At 39.8% G+C, this 19,412-nt stretch overlaps 1 protein-coding gene across 3 annotated transcripts in view; it reads left to right on the top strand.

The window, feature by feature from the left end:
• The first annotated feature begins 712 nt into the window (after positions 1-712).
• Positions 713-19,412, top strand: part of FBXO25 (F-box protein 25) — an 89,396-nt gene continuing 70,696 nt past the window's right edge. For all 3 annotated transcript variants that reach the window (XM_063440894.1, XM_063440893.1, XM_063440895.1), the window contains exons 1-8: positions 713-793; positions 3,434-3,565; positions 12,000-12,097; positions 13,328-13,377; positions 14,090-14,182; positions 14,605-14,698; positions 17,082-17,257; positions 18,873-19,055. In XM_063440894.1, the coding sequence (XP_063296964.1) occupies positions 3,441-3,565; positions 12,000-12,097; positions 13,328-13,377; positions 14,090-14,182; positions 14,605-14,698; positions 17,082-17,257; positions 18,873-19,055 (819 nt within the window). In that variant the 5' untranslated portion in view covers positions 713-793; positions 3,434-3,440. The remainder of the gene's footprint in view (positions 794-3,433; positions 3,566-11,999; positions 12,098-13,327; positions 13,378-14,089; positions 14,183-14,604; positions 14,699-17,081; positions 17,258-18,872; positions 19,056-19,412) is intronic.

Raw genomic sequence — 19,412 nt, forward strand, 5'->3', positions numbered from 1 at the left:
TCTGTTATAGTCACATGGATGATGTTTTAAGGGCAGACAAGATGGGACAAGATCTGAAAATCTGGAATGTCCTACCAAAATTGGGATGGTTGGGAAGCATGTAAAACAATGACACACTAATATACACATGAAGGCAAAGTATACACAAACACATTACATAGATAGAGTATACATTACACACAATGACACACTGGTACACACAAACAAAACAATAAGACATATGCAGTCAGACATAAACACAAACACACGCTGCTATACAAATTCAGAACACACACACTCACACCATACTGCTAACAACATAGTGCTAAATAATAAAATCCACCAAGCATGGGATTTCCACCTTTATAGCTGGATTTTTTTTTTTTTTTTAAATTTGTTAAACAGCACAATTTGTGTATCCAGTGTGGGTTTTTGAGAATCCTTGTTGTGTAGTGTAAAAAAAAAATTCTCCATAAACACTGCAGAGCAGAAAGCCGTCACAGCCATGTCTCAGCCTTGCTCCTACCTTGCTAAGGACAGGGATCTCCCTCGCTTGTCATCCCTTCCCCCCCTTAAACTCAAAACAATAACATGTGGTCGTCGCCACGTAATCACTGCCTCTGTCATTTGTCAGCCAATCGAGTGAGACTTGGAGACTGCATTGGATGTGTCTCCGCTCTTAGCCAATCGGAGGGCTCGGACGAGAGGAGGGACGGTAACTTCTGACGACCCTGTTGGCACTGGGGAGAGAACAGACACTTCCGGCAACAAGAAGCGAGCGATCTAATTCTGTATGCAGCTCTGTAACCCGCAGGTAATGGGGCAGGGAGCAAAGCGCCCCACACTCACACTATAGCCGAGGGAGGGTGGAGAGACGATGTATTATATATAGTGTGTGAATTGTAGGGATTTCCTAAACAGAATGGAAGAGAATTAATGCATAGCTGACTTGAGAATTTAAAAATTCCAATCTTTTAAAATTCCAACCTTTTTAAAATTCCAACCTAGAATTTTTATTTAATTTTGGATTCCCCTGAAAATTCTAACTTTAGAGACAAATCATTTACAGAAAGATAGTGTGTGTTTATTGCCAGGGTATTTATAAACTTGTCTGTCACTTCTGGGGTCTTTGCAAAGACTCTAAGATGTCATGTTCACTTACACAGTGGCCCACCTGGGAGAAAAGGGAAGATATATAGTGAGTACTGCAACAACTCACACCTTTCAGGGGCCATTACTTCTTATTTTTATCTCCAAGCAGATTCACAAGGCTTGACCTGCTGTCACTGTTACGTTCTCGCACATGCACAAACCAGGAAGAACCAAACACATCTTTATTAGATTTAGGTTATTAGAAATTAGAACACTAGTACTACCGATTTCTGGTTTAATCCCATTGTACAGCGCTGCAGAATTGGTTGTCGCTTTATAGATAATAATAATAACAACAACCCCTTAAGGTACTACAGTGACTAGGCACCATACCAGCCACTGAGATCGGATATATAGCATTTTGGACATCACTTTTATTTTAGACCAATACATTCGTTCAAGGAATGGTTCATATGCTGCTGCTTTATTGAGATATTATTTTAGTAATCAAATATTGTCTTTATTTTCCTTATTAATTTCAGGTCTTAAAAGGTGGCAAAGTATTGTGTCTTGCACCAGCATTAAATTGTGTTAGAATTGCCTTTGTGAAACCTCTATCCACTTTCTGGATAAAATATATACTTCAAGCAGGAGCTTCGTTATATAATGCAATCTGACCTTTAAACAGTGTTTGAGATTAAACTGTATATATAGTTGTGTTATTTGCTACCTTTGCACAGTTACCTGCCTACAACCATATAAGGAATGAAGTTGAAAGACATTCTGACATAAATACCTTTTGTGATCATGGTAACCCATTAAAGTATGGTATGCTGCCAACATTTGCTACCATTTAATACAAAAGGTTCTCTCATGCATTGACAAATATTTCAACCTAGTCAACAAAGTATTGCTGTTTATCTAGAGATCTGAAACTCCAGGTTGTTTTTGTATACCTTGCCTAAAACTAGTTAATAAGCAGAAGAAGAAAACATATATCAAGTAAATAACCATTTAAAGGACAAATTATACAAACATGTATTCCTGACACTGTAATGTTTAACCATTTAGGTCCTCTGTCCCCCATAGATCGCAGTAAAAATGTGTTTAAATTCACCTTTTCCCCCCATGACGCACCAGTGTTGCCATGGCTGGCTCAGCTTCCGTGGCTGAGATCATCAAACTTGACTAATGCAAAGGCTCGGTAAAACACGGTGCTGCACCAATCAGCATCTCCTCATAGAGATGCATTGAATTAATGCACCTCTATAGGGAACATTCAGCACCTCCATACAGACACTGAACACCAGTTTTGCACACTGTGTAGGACTGGACTAGGAAGCGCCTCTAGTGGCTGTAAGAGTGACTGTCACTAGAGGTGTTCCATAGGCAGCAATGTAAACACTGCCTTTTCTCTGAAAAGACAGTGTTTACATTTAAAAGCCTGCAGGGACATGCTATAGGCACAAGAACCACCACTTTTAGCTGTAGTGGTTCTGGTGACTATATTGTCCCTTATTACATTTTGACTGCTTTGTTCCACATTCATTTGCGCATTTACACAATTAAAATATATTACAAATCTTTTGTTTTTGTTTTCTAGTACTTCTATGTGTACGGAGACAGATTTGTGTGTGTTCATAATTGTGTACCGCTAACTAAGAATGCTTTGCAAGAATGCTTTAAACCTTGACAGAAGGGAGCAGCAGAAGATAGAATACTTTTTTTGATGTAAAAATGGTTGCAGAAGTAGTAATATTAAAAAGACATCTGTAATTAATAATTTTCACCAGGAAAACTTCACAAGACACCCTTTTGTTGCAAAAAAAACACATTATGCAGTTTGTTAAAATCAATATTCCAAATTATTAAGAAATATGTCAATTTGTTAAAAAAACAAAACATTTTTTTAATAAAGTTATTACTCAAAAAAAAATGTATACTTGTTCTACCTGCCCTATCTGAAAAAATGTCAAAAAAGAGTGACAAAAGTAGCAACTAAGTGTTTTTACTTTTTCTTTCCATGTGTCCAAAAGTAATCTAGACATCATTATGTGTCAAACTTTGGTTTATTCACTCGACAATTGATTAAGTGATTGCAATATTCAAGCTAACATAGTCAAGCTGTGACGATAACGGTGTTGGAGCAATTTTCCCAATCAGCACTTTGTCCCTAAATTTTGCAATTTGATTTTCATTTAAATACAATTTGGGGTTCAGTGAATAAACCCCTCTGTGGTGTAAAGTAGTCTTAGTAAAGTTACATAATTTAGCTACTGGTTTAGGCTCCCAGCTGCTTGCTGAGTTGATTGTGTTAAATGGGTTTTCTGTCTCTATAATGCTATGTGTATTATTTCCACAGGTGAGTCATGCCGTTTCTGGGTCAGGACTGGCGTTCTCCAGGTTGGAGCTGGATCAAGACAGAAGATGGATGGAAAAGGTTTGAGTTTGATGGCGATGAATTTGAAAGAGACAGCAACTTTAACCTTCAGCTGTAAGTATATTTTAACCATTATCACACTGATTTCATCTGAAGGGCTTAAAAAATTATGCCATAGGGCACAGATGTTAGCAGACAAAAGTAAGGATTGTGCAATGCTGTTGATAATTATTATTGTGATTTGTATTTTTCTTTTTTGTGGTTACTGAAAACTGAGTTTGCAATAGCTGCAGATCTAGGATCTGGCTCTACTACAAGCGTCTGACCGTCCGGTCACAGGCTTCTTAATTTGCTGTTTTACATAGTACATATTGAGTTAACTCCACTGAGCTAAACTACGAGAAAGAAACACCTACTGGCTGTCCAACTGATAGTCAGGGAGGTGGAACTGAATTCATTTTTAAAAGTGCTGATTTCTGGTCAAATTTACACTTTTATAAAATAGGGAAAACAGGACACACTACACACACAAAAAGCAAGCTGAAGTGATTCTTGTGTTTGAGTTTTCCTTTATTATAGAGTGGAGGGCTCAGTAATCAATAAAAAGAGCACTCCAATGTGTGTAATTATTTAATTGATTTTTAATATGTGCTGACGATTTTTATGTGTAGAGTGTGTACTTAATTTGTTTTTTCTTTCTATCGTTTATAAAGGTGTTAATTCCAGTAGAAATTGTCATTTTTATAGACCAGTGCTGTTAATCAAACAGCCAGAGAGGCTTTTTTTCTGCCTCCTTTATGTCCACTGAGCTAATCACAGTAGAAGGCACTTGGCTAGGGTGCACCTGCACTCATTGGATCAACAGCAAATAAAGAAATGTGAGGAAGGCTGAACTTGATGGAAACATGTCTTTTTTCAGCCTATGTAACTATGTAACACCCTCTGTGGCCGTGATTGTACTGCTAAAACTTCTCAATACCACTGTGTGTAAAAAGTCACCCAAGCCTCGACCACACAGCTTCTCACTGAGATTCCTAGGGTTCTCTATTTAATCAATTTTCTGTGCTGGGGAAACAAGGGGAGGCCTTGCAGTAGTTGTTTTGTAGTAGAAAGATAATAAAAATTCCTAATACACTCCACTAATAGGGAGCGCAAAAGGAAGGGGCACAGTGGGGAAAAGTTAGCTTAAAGAGAACCCTAGCTTTTATTGCGATCTAATGTTAAAAAGGAAATGGACCAAAAATAGCTAGATTAAAGGTGTGAGCCTAATTGAGTCTAGGGGATGAAGGAAAAAGGTGGAGTTCAACAGTTACTCATATTGCTGTATAGAAAGCCACCACATGATATCCACCACTGGGCAGGTAGGTTTTTAGGGCGTTTCCTTCCTCTATATGTTTTTACCACTTAGGTAGCACTATGCACATTTTGATTTAAGTATATTATTTGTAGTCTATAGGGATTTTTGCTGCAGGTAGACGCTAGTTTAATGCGGTGCCGAGGTAAACAGGGATAGCAATTATTTTTGCTATTTTACTTTTCCCCTGAATCCCAATATGTCTGGCTCCTCATGATTGAGAGACTCTATGTGGAGGATAGTTTAGAACAGTTATGTTCTGTGTGTACCCTTAATCCTCCCTTGGTACAATTAGGGATCTGTTCTCTCTTCTTTCCACTATAATCTCTATGACGTGTTCCTCACTTGGGTGCTGGAGTCTCTCTTTCTTTACAGATGGGGGAGTCCTATTAGAGCTTTTTTTTCTTGTGGATTTTCCCATTGAGACCCTTTACCTTTCTCTAGTAGATGGGATATTATACAGGGGGGTTTCTTATGGTTTACCCCTCAGTAAAACCTACCTGCCCAGTGGTGGATATCATGTGGTGGCTTTCTTTTTTTTTTCTTTCAATTCTTTATTTAAATGCCGACCGGCACATTGCATAATAGTACTTTTGGCCTACGCAGAGGCCTAATCACCAATCACCAGAAGTATCTTAGTAGGTGTATTACAGAAAGGAAGGGTATGTTAGTGCATATAATGATACTTTTCATAAGGCTTGCGCAGAAGCCTTTCAAGCATATTATTGTGTTGTGCCAAGTCCACGTGTATTTAGATATTGTCTCAATACGCTGGTTCCATGCATACATCGGAGAAAGTTGAGCATCGAAACATAGATAAGGAAAAATAACCAACAAGATATAATATATAAATTATAAAACATAAAACCTGTAACTGTGGGTATGTCCTGCTGTTTTTCTTACTTCTGAACAAGCGGAGTTGTGTCTATGACTCAGTATGTTATATGTCGTATTGTTCCCAGAGTGCCCAAGTTTTTTGGAAGGTGGCGCTAGTGTCGCGAACCTGTGCGGTCAACTTGTCCATCAGGTAATTATCCCTGATTTTGGAGATAACTAGGGAGATCGGGGGTACTTCGTGTTTAATCCAATATTGTGCTAATGCTCTACGAGCTGCCAAGTTAAGCATGTTCAGTAGTTTTTGGTCGTGTTTGTTTAGTCCCTCTGTTGGCCGTGATAGTAGGCACGCCCAAGGGTCTGGCGTTATCCTTCGTTGTAGAATATTTGAGGTTAGGTCTGCTATTTTCCCCCAATACGTTTTAACCCTGGCACAGTGCCACCACATATGAATGTATGTGCCCTTTTCTCCACAGAGTCTCCAGCAGGTGTCTGTGGGGCTTAGTTGCATGTGGCACTGTTTGACAGGGGTCGTGTACCACCGTAGTAGTATTTTGTATGCTTGTTCCTGGAGGGCCGTGCATATGGAAACTTTTGCGTTAGCCTCACAGATATCTTGCCAATCTGTCCCCTCTAACGTCTCCCCCAGATCCGTCTCCCATTTGTCTGTGTGCCCCAGGTCCCCGATTCTAGGCATATGTGGTTGTATAGTAGTGAGATTAGTTTGGTTGGCATACGCTCTTGCAAGCATATTCTCTCAAAGAACGTGGTCGGTTTGGCGATTGCCGTTCTGACTTCTTTAGTCTGTGCGAAGTCCCATATCTGGACATATCTAAAGAAGTCACTTGTTTTTAGTGGGGCCAAATTTTGCAGGTGTTGGTAGGATACTAGTTGGTTGTTTGTGTACAGATGTGTGTAACGCTGTAGGCCTGTGGCTTCTATGCCGTGAAAGTCTTGCGCCCTTAATCCAGGTGGAAATGCTCTGTTGCGCAGGACCGGAGTCATTGAGGATGGTAAATCTGTTAATTTAAGTTTCTTTGCGACTCGGTCCCATAAGCTAAGGGAGTTAAGGATTGCCGGGCATTCGGTCCGCAAGAGTACCCTGTGTTCTCTGGGCACCCAGATGAGGAACTGTGGTAGGTCTGCCCCAGTCATGAGGGATTCTATGTCCACCCATCTGCGTTGGTTAATCGGGCAGTGCCAGTGGGCTATTTGAGCCACTTGGGCAGCGGTGTAGTAATGGTGCAGATGGGGCATACCCAATCCTCCTCTACCTTTGGGGTTATATAATATTGCCTTGGCTATTCTGGGTCTCCTTCTTTGCCATATAAAGGCATCTATTGCTTTTTGTGTATCGGCTAGGTCATTCTTGGTGACCCGGACTGGGAGCGCTTGGAAGAGAAATAGCAGTCTTGGCAGTACATTCATTTTTACTGAGTGTAGTCGGCCAAGCCATGTAATTGGCTTGTCTGTCCAGTTGTCTAGGTCTGTCTTAAGTCTATTGAGTAGTGGTGTGTAGTGGAGTTGGAATAGCAATTTGTGGTCTGCTGTTAGTCTAACGCCTAAATATGTGAGCATGGTTGTATTTGTTTTAATGTGGTACGTTTGTCTGATGTGTTGTATCTCGTGATCCGGTATGTGGAATGGCAATGCTGTTGACTTGGTGAGATTGACTTTGTACCCGGCTAACTCCCCGTATATTTGAAGTAGTTTTTCCAGATTCGCCATTGAGGGAATCGGATCCGTGAGTGTAAGGAGAATATCGTCCGCATATGCTGCGGTTTTAAATTGCTCCCCCCCAATTTGCACCCCTTTAATATTTGGATCAGTTCTGATTAGATGTAAGAGTGGCTCTAGAACTATCGCGAACAACAGCGGCGACAAGGGGCATCCCTGTCTCGTTCCATTGCTCACCCGGAACGGTGTCCTCGGGGCGCCTGTTATTATGGTCTGTGCCTGAAGGTCCGTGTATAAGGCTTTTATAGCTGTGATGTATGTGTCAGGGAACCCTTGTTTTTGTAGTAGGTGGAACAGAAAGGACCATTGAACCCTGTCAAAGGCCTTTTCGGCGTCAAGGGAAAGAGCCAGGGCTGGTGACTTAGAATTCGACATGAGCCACATCAGATCAGCGCCTCTGCGCGTATTCTCGTATAATTGGCATCCCGGCATGAAGCCTACCTGGTCCGGGTGTATTAATGTAGGAAGTAATGGGGTTAGCCTCCTCGCCAATATCTTCGCGAATATTTTTAAGTCCGTGTTTATAAGGGAGATTGGTCTGTAATTAGTGGCTAATGTACCGTCTTTGTCGGGTTTGGGGATTAGGATTATGTTGGCAGTGGCCATGTCGCGGTCCGGAGTACCGCCTTGGAGGAAGTGGTTGTATAATTTGGTGAGGTAGGGGGCTAATTCCACCTTGTATCTTTTATAGTAGCCCATGTCGTAACCGTCTGGGCCCGGTGCTTTGTGACCTTTAAGGGCAGATATCACCGATTCTACATCCTCCTGTGTGATGGGGCTCTCCAGTGTGTTGGCCTCCACTGTGGACACCTGGGGCAGGTTTAGTTGGGATAGGAAGTCTGTTATACGCGTGATATATTGGGCCTGTGTGTCCCCTTCTCTTGGGGTGTGGTTGTATAGCTTCTGAAAGTATTCTGTGAATGTGTTGTTGATGTCTTTAGGGGTGTGAACTAGGTCATTGGCTGCGTTTCGTAGTGTGGTTATGGGCTTACGTCCTGGTCTGGGTCGGAGGGTCCGTGCTAGTAGTGTGTCCATCTTGTTGGCTTTTTCGTAGAAAAAGCGCTTTGACCAGACTAAGGAGTGTGCTATGTCTGCTATGGTGAGTTCTTTTATAGCGTGGCGTACGGTTTGAAGTCTTGTATATATGGTGGCGGTGGGGTTTTGCTTATGTTGTTGTTCAAGTTTCCGCATTGTAGTTTGTAATTCTAGGAGATGTTTCGTTTTGGTTCGTTTTTTATGTGTGGCTGCCTGTATGAGGTGTCCCCTTAGCACTGATTTGTGTGCTGCCCATAACGTGGTTGGGTTGATATCTTCCGTGTCGTTAGTGGTGAAATAGTCTATGATTTTCAGACGGGTGGTGGTGGATATGTCATTGTCAGTGAGTAGGTCCGTGTTGAGTCTCCATGTCCAGGCGTTGTGGTGTTGGCCTATTCCTAAGGTTATAGTTACATCTGCATGGTCCGACCATGTGATATTGTTTATTTCTGAGTGGATTAGTTTAGCCATACCAGCTCCATTGAGGAGCAGGTTGTCTATTCTGGAGTATGTAGTGTGGGGTGCCGAGTAGTACGTATAGTCTAAGGTGTCTGGATGTTGGAGTCTCCACGCATCCATAAGTCCGGTGCGTTGGAGGAAAGTGTGAAGGAGTTTTTCCTGTCCCCCTCTTCCCTGTGAGCGCTGAGTCCCCGCTTTAGAGCTACGGTCGGTAGCTGGGCTGGGTACGGCATTCAGGTCCCCTCCCACTATCAGTATGCCTCCTTGTAGGGTGGAGAGTAGGGATGCTATGGTGTTCCAGTAAGCGCTATCTGGTTTGTTAGGTGCGTACAAATTTACAATATGCATTTTGGTGTTGTAGTAGTTGCCTGTGATGGCCAAAAATCTGCCTTCAGGGTCCTTCTGTGTGTGTGTGACCACGAAAGGGCAGCGCTTGTGTATGAGTACAGCCACTCCTGCGTGTTTTCGCAACGCCCTGGCCTCGTGAATAATATTGTAAATGCTATCCCCTAATTTGGTTGGCGAGGCCTTCGGTACGTGAGTCTCCTGTACTATTGCTATGTCTGCCTTTTTTGCCTTTAGATCTCTTAGGAGAAGGCTGCGTTTGGTCGGTATGTTTAGTCCTTTGGCGTTAATAAATAGAATTTTCAGTGTCATGTTTCTATTACTCTCGTGTGGCGTGTGATTGCTGGATGTGTTGCTCCCCTACCTGTCCGTCGTCTGTTGGTCACCCACTCTTCGACAAACTGTATATCTTGAGCCCTCTAATAAGAGCTGGTTCCGTCCTCCATTTGTACCCCAATGTCCCATGTGCCCCAATTGACTGGTAGTGTATCGCATGCTGGGGTACTCTAATGGAGGCGAGTGTATTAGGCCTTATTATCCCCAGTATTCACTTTGCCTCCGTGTGGGGGTCATCATACCTACAACATACAGTACACAAGCACAACTCACCACCGGCAATCGTCTCCCTCAGTGCTGGGTGCGAGACATTGAGTCCCCTGTAAATGAATGTATCTAGGTATGGGCTACATACGATACCGATTAACTGTCAGCGACAACGTAGGCAGTTCAAGTGAGTCCTTCTCCCCTGTGGAACCGGGTCCCGGCTTGTTGGGAGAGTGAACTGAAAATGGTCGTAAGGTGTCCGCTGAGGGTCTCAGGTGTGGCGGTCCGTGGAGGCTTTAGCTGTTTTGGCAACTGTCCATTCCTCGGGCAGATCTTTAAGTTCAGGTACTGATTCTCCGGATAGGGCAAAACCTCTTGGTGGTTCTAACTGGATGCTCCTTAAGAATCTTAGTGGATCTCCTCCCGGTTGCAGGGTGTAGGTAGTCCCGGCTTTAAACGCCACTAACTTGAAGGGGAGCCCCCACGTATACTTGATTTCATGCTCTTGAAGCAGTAGTGTGAGGGGTCTCCAGTTTCGTCTGCGTTGCAGCGTTTGTTTTCCTGGCACTATAGAATCCCTTTAAATATTGCTGCTGTTATGAAAAATGTCAGCTACTCCATTAGCTTTCAGCACACAGTGTGCACATGGTTAAACATCACTGTACTTAGAAGCTCCAACCATGCAAAACCTGTTGAAACAGGGCAGATTTCACACCAGTTCCATTTTGTGACATGCCTATATGCTCTCAAGTAAGCTTCTCCAATGAATTGATGATGAAAAGAATTAAAGAGACACTCATATGTTTTTGGCTTACCACCCTCCCCTCCAGAAAAATAATCTTAGAAATATTTTTTTCCCCACATAAAAATTGGTGGGGTGCTGTCCCAACCAAGTGCCCCTATGAACGAACCTCCACTGCTGTATTGCACAGTCTGTTTAATTTTGAAAGAAAATTTCTAAAGCAAGTTAACATCTGATTCAAAATTAAACCAATTTTTCTCATGCAACATGTGTGTCACAGCCAGGGGAGGTGTGGTTTGGGCTACATAAACCATAACAAAAGTTATTTAACTCCTAAATGACAGGGTTAAGCAGTCAGACTGCAGAGGCATGATCTATACATGAAAACAACTTTATTAAGCTAATGTTGTGTTTGTGTTGGTGCCTATAGTGTCCCTTTAAGCACGATATACAAGTTTGTATTATGCTCTATGTTCCCATTGGTTAGGTGACATATTGCTCTGAATATTTGGGATTTCACTACAGATGTCTCAAAGAATTTGTTGTTAGATTATGGTTTTTGATTTGATAATAGATAAGAGCTTTGGATTTCTACTCACAATAATTGTGGGATATTTGAAAACAAACATGACTTGTGCATATTTGTAAGAGTGAGCCACACACTGTATAAAATCATTGCTCTGCAATGCATTGATGACCTCTCTAGCACTGTATTTAGTTTGTTGTTCACAGTCAAATAAAAAAAATGTTTGGCACCTGACATGGTTTCCAGTTCTTCCCATTCAGGAAGTTTCTACGCACCAGTTAAAGGGACACTATAGTCACCAGAACAACTACAGCTTATTGAATTTGTTCTGGTGAGTAGAATCATTACCTTTAGGCTTTTTGCTGTAAACACTGTCTTTTCAGAGAAAATGCAGTGTTTACATTACAGCCTAGTGATAACTTCACTGGCCACTCCTCAGATGGCTGTTAGAGATCCTTCCTGGGTCATGGCTGCCTAAAATGCATCCAAACATTCAGTATCTCCTCCCTCTGCATGCAGACACTGAACTTTCCTGATAGAGATTCATTGATTCAATTCAACTATATGAGGTGATGCTGATTGGCCACGGCTGTGTTTGAATTGTGCTGGCTCTGCCCCTGATCTGCCTCCTTGTCAGCCTCAGCCAATCCTATGGAGAAGCATTGTGGAAGGCTCAGACCACCACTTCTGATGATGGCAGTGGGCAGGTAAAAGGGACAGAGCAAGCAGCTTCATGCTTTAATACAAGTAAGATTTTAGTATATTTAGGGAGGCAAGAAGGGGCCAGTGGGACTAGATGGTGGTTTTAACCCTATAGGGTCAGGAATACATGTTTGTGTTCCTGACCCTATAGTGCTTCTTTAATTAAAGAACATAACATTTACATTATTAAAACAAGCCTATAAATATATATTTTTGTATTTACGGTGTTGTTTTTGAGTTCTTTGTGATAAGCACTGTATTTTTTTTCCAGAATAAATGTTGATAACCAAGAAATGTACACAGAAAATTGTGAATATTCAGTCGAAAAAACTCAAAAGGAAGAATACAACAACACTACAAGAACTCAATGTAAGAGTTGAAAATGTGCTTATTAATACTTTAGCAGAGTATGTGCAAATAGATAACATTGTGTAGATTGTGCCATTGTTTGGGTGAATGTAATGGTTATCCCTTTCAATAGTGAGTTCTAAAAAAAAATGACAAGCAAAATGCATTTTCTGTGTTCTGGAAAGTGTTGTATACATTTAATTTGTGCATGAATAGCACTTACCGGTAATTAAATGAAAGGCAGCAATGTCTTAGTGGATCTGTGTTTAACGAACAGTGAGAAAAATCAAGTGAGTTACAGAATAATGGAGTTAAAGACCAGAATACCAGATATATGTATTTAATTTATTAAAAGGTGAGAAAGAAATTTGGTTATATGTTATTCTATTTAATTATATCATTATACAGCATACTGTTACTAAGAGTATTGTATTTGTTCTGGTGAGTAGAATCTTTACCTTCAGACTTTTTGCAGTAAACACTGTCTTTTCAGTGAAAATGCAGTGTTTACATTACAGCCTAGTGATAACTTCACTGGCCACTCCGCAGATGGCTACTAGAGGTGCTTCCTGCTGCACAGTGTGACTGACATTCAGTGTCTCCACCCTCTGCATGCAGAGACTGAACTTTCCTCATAGAGACGTGTTGATTCAATGCACCTCTATGAGGAGATGCTGATTGGCCAGGGCTGTGCTTGACTTGTGCTGGCTCTGCCCCTGATCTACCTCCTTGACAGGCTCAGCCAATCCTATAGGGAAGCATTGTGATTGGCTCAAAACACAACTTCTGACTATGTCAGCAGACAGCAGGCATATCAGGGGCAGAGGCAGCAGCTGCAGAGTTGAATAAAAGTAAGATTTTACTATATTTAGAGAGGCAAGGGGGGACAGGGGGTGCTAGAAGATGTTTTTAACACTATAGGGTCAGGAATACATGTTTTTATTCCCGACAATTCTCACCTTAGTAAATAGTCCCGTTTATTTGGAAATGGCCATAACGGGTAACTATTAGATGTACAGTTCCTAAAACAGCTTTAACCTATGACTTCCTTTACCTAGAAGTGATCCAACTACTCAAATGTCAGTACCAAAATTTAATGTCAAAATTTTAAAGAAATATTTAAATGTGAATATCTACTCCACATGTTAGTGTTCTGCCAGATTCTTTGCAGGGCTTAATGATAAACATGGAATTCCCCAGTAGTAACATTCATAACATTACATATATTAATTTACATGTAATTTTTTTTAGATTTTTACAAAGAAAAATGGATTTATGTGCACAAAGAGAGTACAAAAGAAGTAAGTATATTCTATCTAGTTCACTAATTTTAAACATATACCTGATCAGGTTTAACGATTGTCTACCTCCCGCTATGGAAAACACATGAGCAGGACTAAGTAAGACATTACAGTAATGAAACAATGCACAGATACAAGAGTAGCTAAAAAAGGGGACTTTATTGACCCATCGTTCCTGCACATTAAAGAAACACGTGTTATGAATACAAAGCTGTATGCCTAACACTAAAGTAGACAGCCACTGGTAGTATAGTAGACAGCCACTAGGGGCAGTCTTAGTACTGCAGTGTAAACATTGCAGTTTCTCTGACACTACACTGTTTTACATTGCAGGATTAAAGGGAACACTGCACCCAGACCACTTCAATGAAATAAAATGATCTGGGTGCCTATAATTTCCATTTAAGCAGACCCACGCAGCCTTGCTAATTCCCCAGCTGGACGTATGAATCATTCGTAGCCATTTTGTTTATATTTTGTTTTCTGAGAGTCATAGTACTGGTTTAAAATTATTAAGCTACATACAAGGTTCTGCAGCAGAGACTACATGTTCTGCTAGATTGTCACATCTCTCTTATTGCTATATAGTTCTTTTGGTCTTAGGAAGTTTTTCTGTCCAGTTCATGCAGCTAAACATATATTATAGTACTAATTAATTAAAGCAAAATAAGAATGAGAATAACCGTCCGTTACAACATATTTTTTTTATTAGAGACATGGATATTGTACTTTGGGTGAAGCTTTTAATCGTTTGGACTTTTCAAGTGCAATTCAGGACATCAGAAGATTTAATTATGTGGTCAGAGTAAGTAATTTATTTTGTTATATTCTGGTTTCTAATTCAATAGTTTGATTGTATACAAATAAAGGGGATAATAATGTTAGGAGAAAAGAACAGAACATGGCACAAAAAAAGATGACAGTTGTGCAATGTGGCGTTGAAGAGATTTTATTAAATGGAGGCAGCGAATTATGGTTTATTGAGATAAGAATACTATGAATTCGTTAAAGCATGTGTGTTTTTTTTTTTAAATTTAACTGGCACATATTCCATCCACTTTTACATCCACTTACATGTTGAGCAATATCGCTACTTTAAAAAACAAAACAAAATGTAAGCGTCAATGATATTTTAATAATTTGGGAAATTCAGGCATTGCTTTGTGTAGGTAAATTTCATGCAGCTATTGTATTCATTGACAAATAATAATAATTCCTATTTTCTAGTTGCTGCAGTTGATTGCCAAATCCGAGCTCACATCCCTGAGTGGAGCAGCACAGAAGAATTATTTTAATATTTTAGAAAAGATTGTAGCAAAAGGTAATGAAAATAAGCATAACTTTTTTTTTCTCTTTTTGTAATATAATCTAAAAGTTAAAAACATGTTGTTAGGGATGTAAACAAGAAAAAAGGAGGAAACCGCGCCCTAAGAGGATATACAAATATACAAAATGTATACGTACACAATAGTTGAAATGTAGGTCTCTTATGCAATTAAACCTCAAAAAGAAGAGAAAAGCATACAAGATAATAGTGCAATAAATCAAATACTATGGGTATATGATTAAAATTAAAGTGATATTCACTCACATTTCCCAGAGCTTAACTTAGAGCTCTGCCGTTAGTACGCATAGACGGAACAATCCCCGTCTCAGGATATATAGGAAGCAGTGTACATCTTGACCGTCTCAGATGGAATAAAAAAGACAGGAAATTCCAAATAGTGTAGTATGTACTGGTAAAATGAGTGGTTAAAACAAAGATAAAAATTTGGTACTCACATTTACTAGAGCAGAACTTGCTCTAGTTTTCACAGCGTAGGTGGTATTGTCCCCACCAAGGAGCCAGGTATATATGGGGGAAAAAAATGGCAGATGGTGCAGTATGTACTGATAAAATTAATAATAAAAAAAAAATAATAAAAATTGAATACTCACATTCACTAGAGCGGTACTTGCTCTAGTTTTTATAGCGTAGGTGGTATAGTCCCCACCAAGGAACAAGATGATAATCAGGAAGTAAAAAAGTAGAGTTCAAATATATATAAAATATAAAATAAATTTATTACACAAAAATAAATAAAAAATAGTTTAAAAAGTCTGTGCAAAGTCCATTTTTATTATTTTTTTTTTAATTAATTTTATCAGTACATACTGCACCATCTGCCATTTTTTGTTTTTTCCACATATACCTGGCTCCTTGGTGGGGACAATACCACCTACGCTGTGAAAACTAGAGCAAGTTCTGCTCTAGTAAATGTGAGTACCCAATTTTTATCTTTGTTTTAACCACTCATTTTACCAGTACATACTACACTATTTGGAATTTCCTGTCTTTTTTTTATTCCATCTGAGACGGTCAAGATGTACACTGCTTCCTATATATCCTGAGACGGGGATTGTTCCGTCTATGCGTACTAACGGCAGAGCTCTAAGTTAAGCTCTGGGAAATGTGAGTGAATATCATTTTAATCATATACCCATTGTATTTGATTTATTGTACTATTATCTTGTATGCTTTTCTCTTCTTTTTGAGGTTTAATTGCATAAGAGACCTACATTTCTACTATTGTGTACGTATACATTTTGTATATTTGTATATCCTCTTAGGGCGCGGTTTCCTCCTTTTTTCTTGTTCACATTATTCTCTTACAAGGTTGGGGTTCCTTGTATTGGTTACTGCTGCCTTCTTGCATCATATAGTGAGCGCCTAATCCATCCTTCTATTGTTAGGGATGTAGTTGCATTAACTGTGAAGAATGAAATGTGTATCTATCATGAATAGATAATTATCATCATTCTGCGCAAGAAACACTCTAAGCACTCTAACAACTTAACTTTATCTTATTGAAGTTGTTATAGTGCCTACAGTTCTGCCCCCCACACCCCAACCCTAACCTCCAAAACTCTTTATTTCACTATTTAGGAGGCTTGAAAGTGCATCTTCAAGCCACACCTCCAAGTCCACTGGATATGAGATCCAGGAATCTTACAGACATGTATTCCTAGCGCTACAGTGTTTCTTTAATTAAATGGTTTTGGTGTATATATCATGCTCCTGCAGTTTCACTGCTCAATTCACTTTGCATATGCCCGGTAGCCATAACACACCTGGCTGTGATTTACACAGCTTCCATGACAAAAATGGTTTTATTTTTAATCAGATCTTAAGGTACAGTGTGTTTACTTTAGAAGTTATTATATCCTGCTCTGTTAATTGAACTTTAATCGCACATGTTGCAGTCTCTAGCAAGCTATTAACAGAGCAGGAAATACGGAATTTTAAATTAAACACACTGTGCAAAAAAAGAGTTAAAAGAAAATGACACGATTTTTCAGGAAGTCTGCAGGGAGGCAGAATCTCCGCTAGGGCAAGTGATATAACTCCTAAATGGCGGAGAATTGAGCAATTAGACTGCAAGGGCCAGATTTATACACCAAAACAAGTTAATGAAGTTGTTTTGGTGCTTAGAGTTTCCTTTTAAACAAAACACTGGCTAGCATTGCATAGCAAAATGAAAATGTGTGATTGTAATAAACCATTACTGCAGTATATATTTTTTTCTTCATCTTACTGCAAGTGTTTAACTGCTTGTACATTTTCTGCCTCAGAAAAGTTATGTGAAAATGTGTAAATTAAATCTTGATGTTTAATTGATTTAAAGTCCACTTTGTAACAGGAATATAAAATCTGAATTGTTTAGTTCTAGAAGATCAACATAACCCCAGAATAATCCGAGAACTATTGGAGGATCTGAGCTCTACTCTTTGCATCCTCATTGGCCGATTTGTATTGGTAGGGAATATGAACACATGGATTAATCGTTTAGAGAATATTTTGTTATGGCAACAACAATTGATGAATCTCCATATCAAACAGGTACTTTTGATTCATAATGTCTGTGGTTTAGAGCAATTATTATATTTTATACTACACAATTACATCAGGACTGTAGCATTGTATATTTATGTACATGTTTACTGTAGCATGGAACAGCCATTTTAGTCCAATGATGAGCCTACAAAATAATGGAATATTGCATCGTCTTTGTGTTGTCATGATTATCCCTGCATGGAGTTTTCATTACCCATGATCTAAGCCCTGCAATGCATTGCCGGCTAATTGGCTGAGACAGTCAGCTTGCACTCTTAGCTAATGCGCTAAGCACTACCCTGTGGGTTTAGCTCAGTGCAGGGAGCGTCTGGCTAAATAAAAGGTGACATCGGGCATCTTCCAATCCCCAAGTAAGTTAATAACCAATACCGCGTGCTGCAATTTATAAGGTGTTTGAAGTGTTCCTTTAAGAATATTTTGGTATTACTACTTTAAGCAAGTAGTTGCTTTAAAATTAAATTAAAACTAGTTTCAAAAATAAAGCATATCTGAACAAAAAGAAACAAGCCGGTTAAACTCTAATAGATGAGATAGCTCAATGAATCAGGTCAGGTCACATTTAAAGAGATTGTCTAAGCACCATAAACATTACATGCTGTTTTAGTGGTTATGGTGCGATATGTGGCTGCAGGTGTAATCCCTCAGTTCAGAGTCAGAGAGGGGGGTGGGGGGGGGGGGGGTAACACTGCATTAGCAATATCAATTTCATGCTGATATTGGCATCATGATCTGCCAATCAGTGCTCACCAAAATGTATGCAATTAATAAATGATTACTGACACTGAAATGTTACTTACACAATAGCAATTAGTCAGTAGGGGGTTGGACCACTGGAGCCTTAGTGAGCCCCCAGTTTTGGTTTAACTACTCTAAAATTTAGACTCACACCTGGGCGATGGCACCTATAACCTTACTATTGTGATAACCACTACAGTTGCATGTATATGGTTTGCTGTATAGACTACCCCTTCAGTCTTTTACTTGTACTCATATTCCTTGTCCAGGCTGTGTTTTCCAGTAACCTTCCATCTGCTTTCTTTGTCTAGATACTGTATCTCCTTGCTCCCTTTCACTTCAAAGCTTCATGAATGGTTTATATGTGGCCAGTAAACTATTACAAATTAAACTACTTTTTCATCTGTGGTCTCCTTTGCTGTCTCTCCTCACTCACCTCTCTTTGCTATTTCATCTTCACAACCCACGTACAAAGCCATTCTTTCCTTATACATCATTCTACCCTACTTCCGATTCATAGTCCACTAGTGACTCCCACTTCCCCCCCGATGTTCTTTACGTCCCCTTACTGTTCTTTTTTGTTGTACTTATTTTTGCACTGCATTTCCCATGATAATCATCCATCTTATAGGTTTTTGATAACTGAATATCCTCTATGCTGAACAAGTCTCTTTTCTGGCTCGTCATCATGGTTAATTTATTTCTCAAACATCTAAATGCCAAGGTTATTCTTCTGTGATATTCAAATATTAAATGAATAGGGACACTCTCGTACACACGTTGCATTTTTTATGTAAATTACTTGCACCTGTAATATTGTTGTGTGTCTTTGACTTTTTTTTATTTATTTTTTTTGTCTTTCCAGGAATTTGGTACTGGCCTTACCCTTTCTGATCTCCCATTGCATATGCAAAACAATATATTGTGTAGGTTTTCTGATGCCTGGGACATAATCAACTTGGGTCAACTGACCCCAACGTTGCGTGTGCTTACTGAAGACCCCCATCTTTGGAAGAAGCTTTGCAAGTATCATTTTAAAGAGAAAATGGTAGGTAGAATTAACCCTTGGCGAGTGTGCAATCGACCCTCCAGGATAGCAGTGACGAGTAACTTTTAAAGGCACACTATTGTGTCAGGAATACGAGCATATATTCCTAACACTATAGTCCTGAAGTGACTGTTTAAGTGACTATCCCTCCCCCCTTCCTGATTGTAGTAAAAACATTATTGTATTCCCCTTTTCTCCCATGCTGCGGCTTAGCCCACATGACTCCACCTCCATGGAACATGGACTCCCTCACTGCAGGAACAGGCTAAAGACACCAGAACCACTACATTAAGCTGTATTGATTTTGGTGAATATAGTTTCTCTTTAAGGCCTGGCTTGTAGCTCTGGTGTTATGTT

Source organism: Pelobates fuscus, chromosome 2 (genome assembly GCF_036172605.1).
Source record: "Pelobates fuscus isolate aPelFus1 chromosome 2, aPelFus1.pri, whole genome shotgun sequence".
Lineage (NCBI taxonomy): Eukaryota > Metazoa > Chordata > Amphibia > Anura > Pelobatidae > Pelobates > Pelobates fuscus.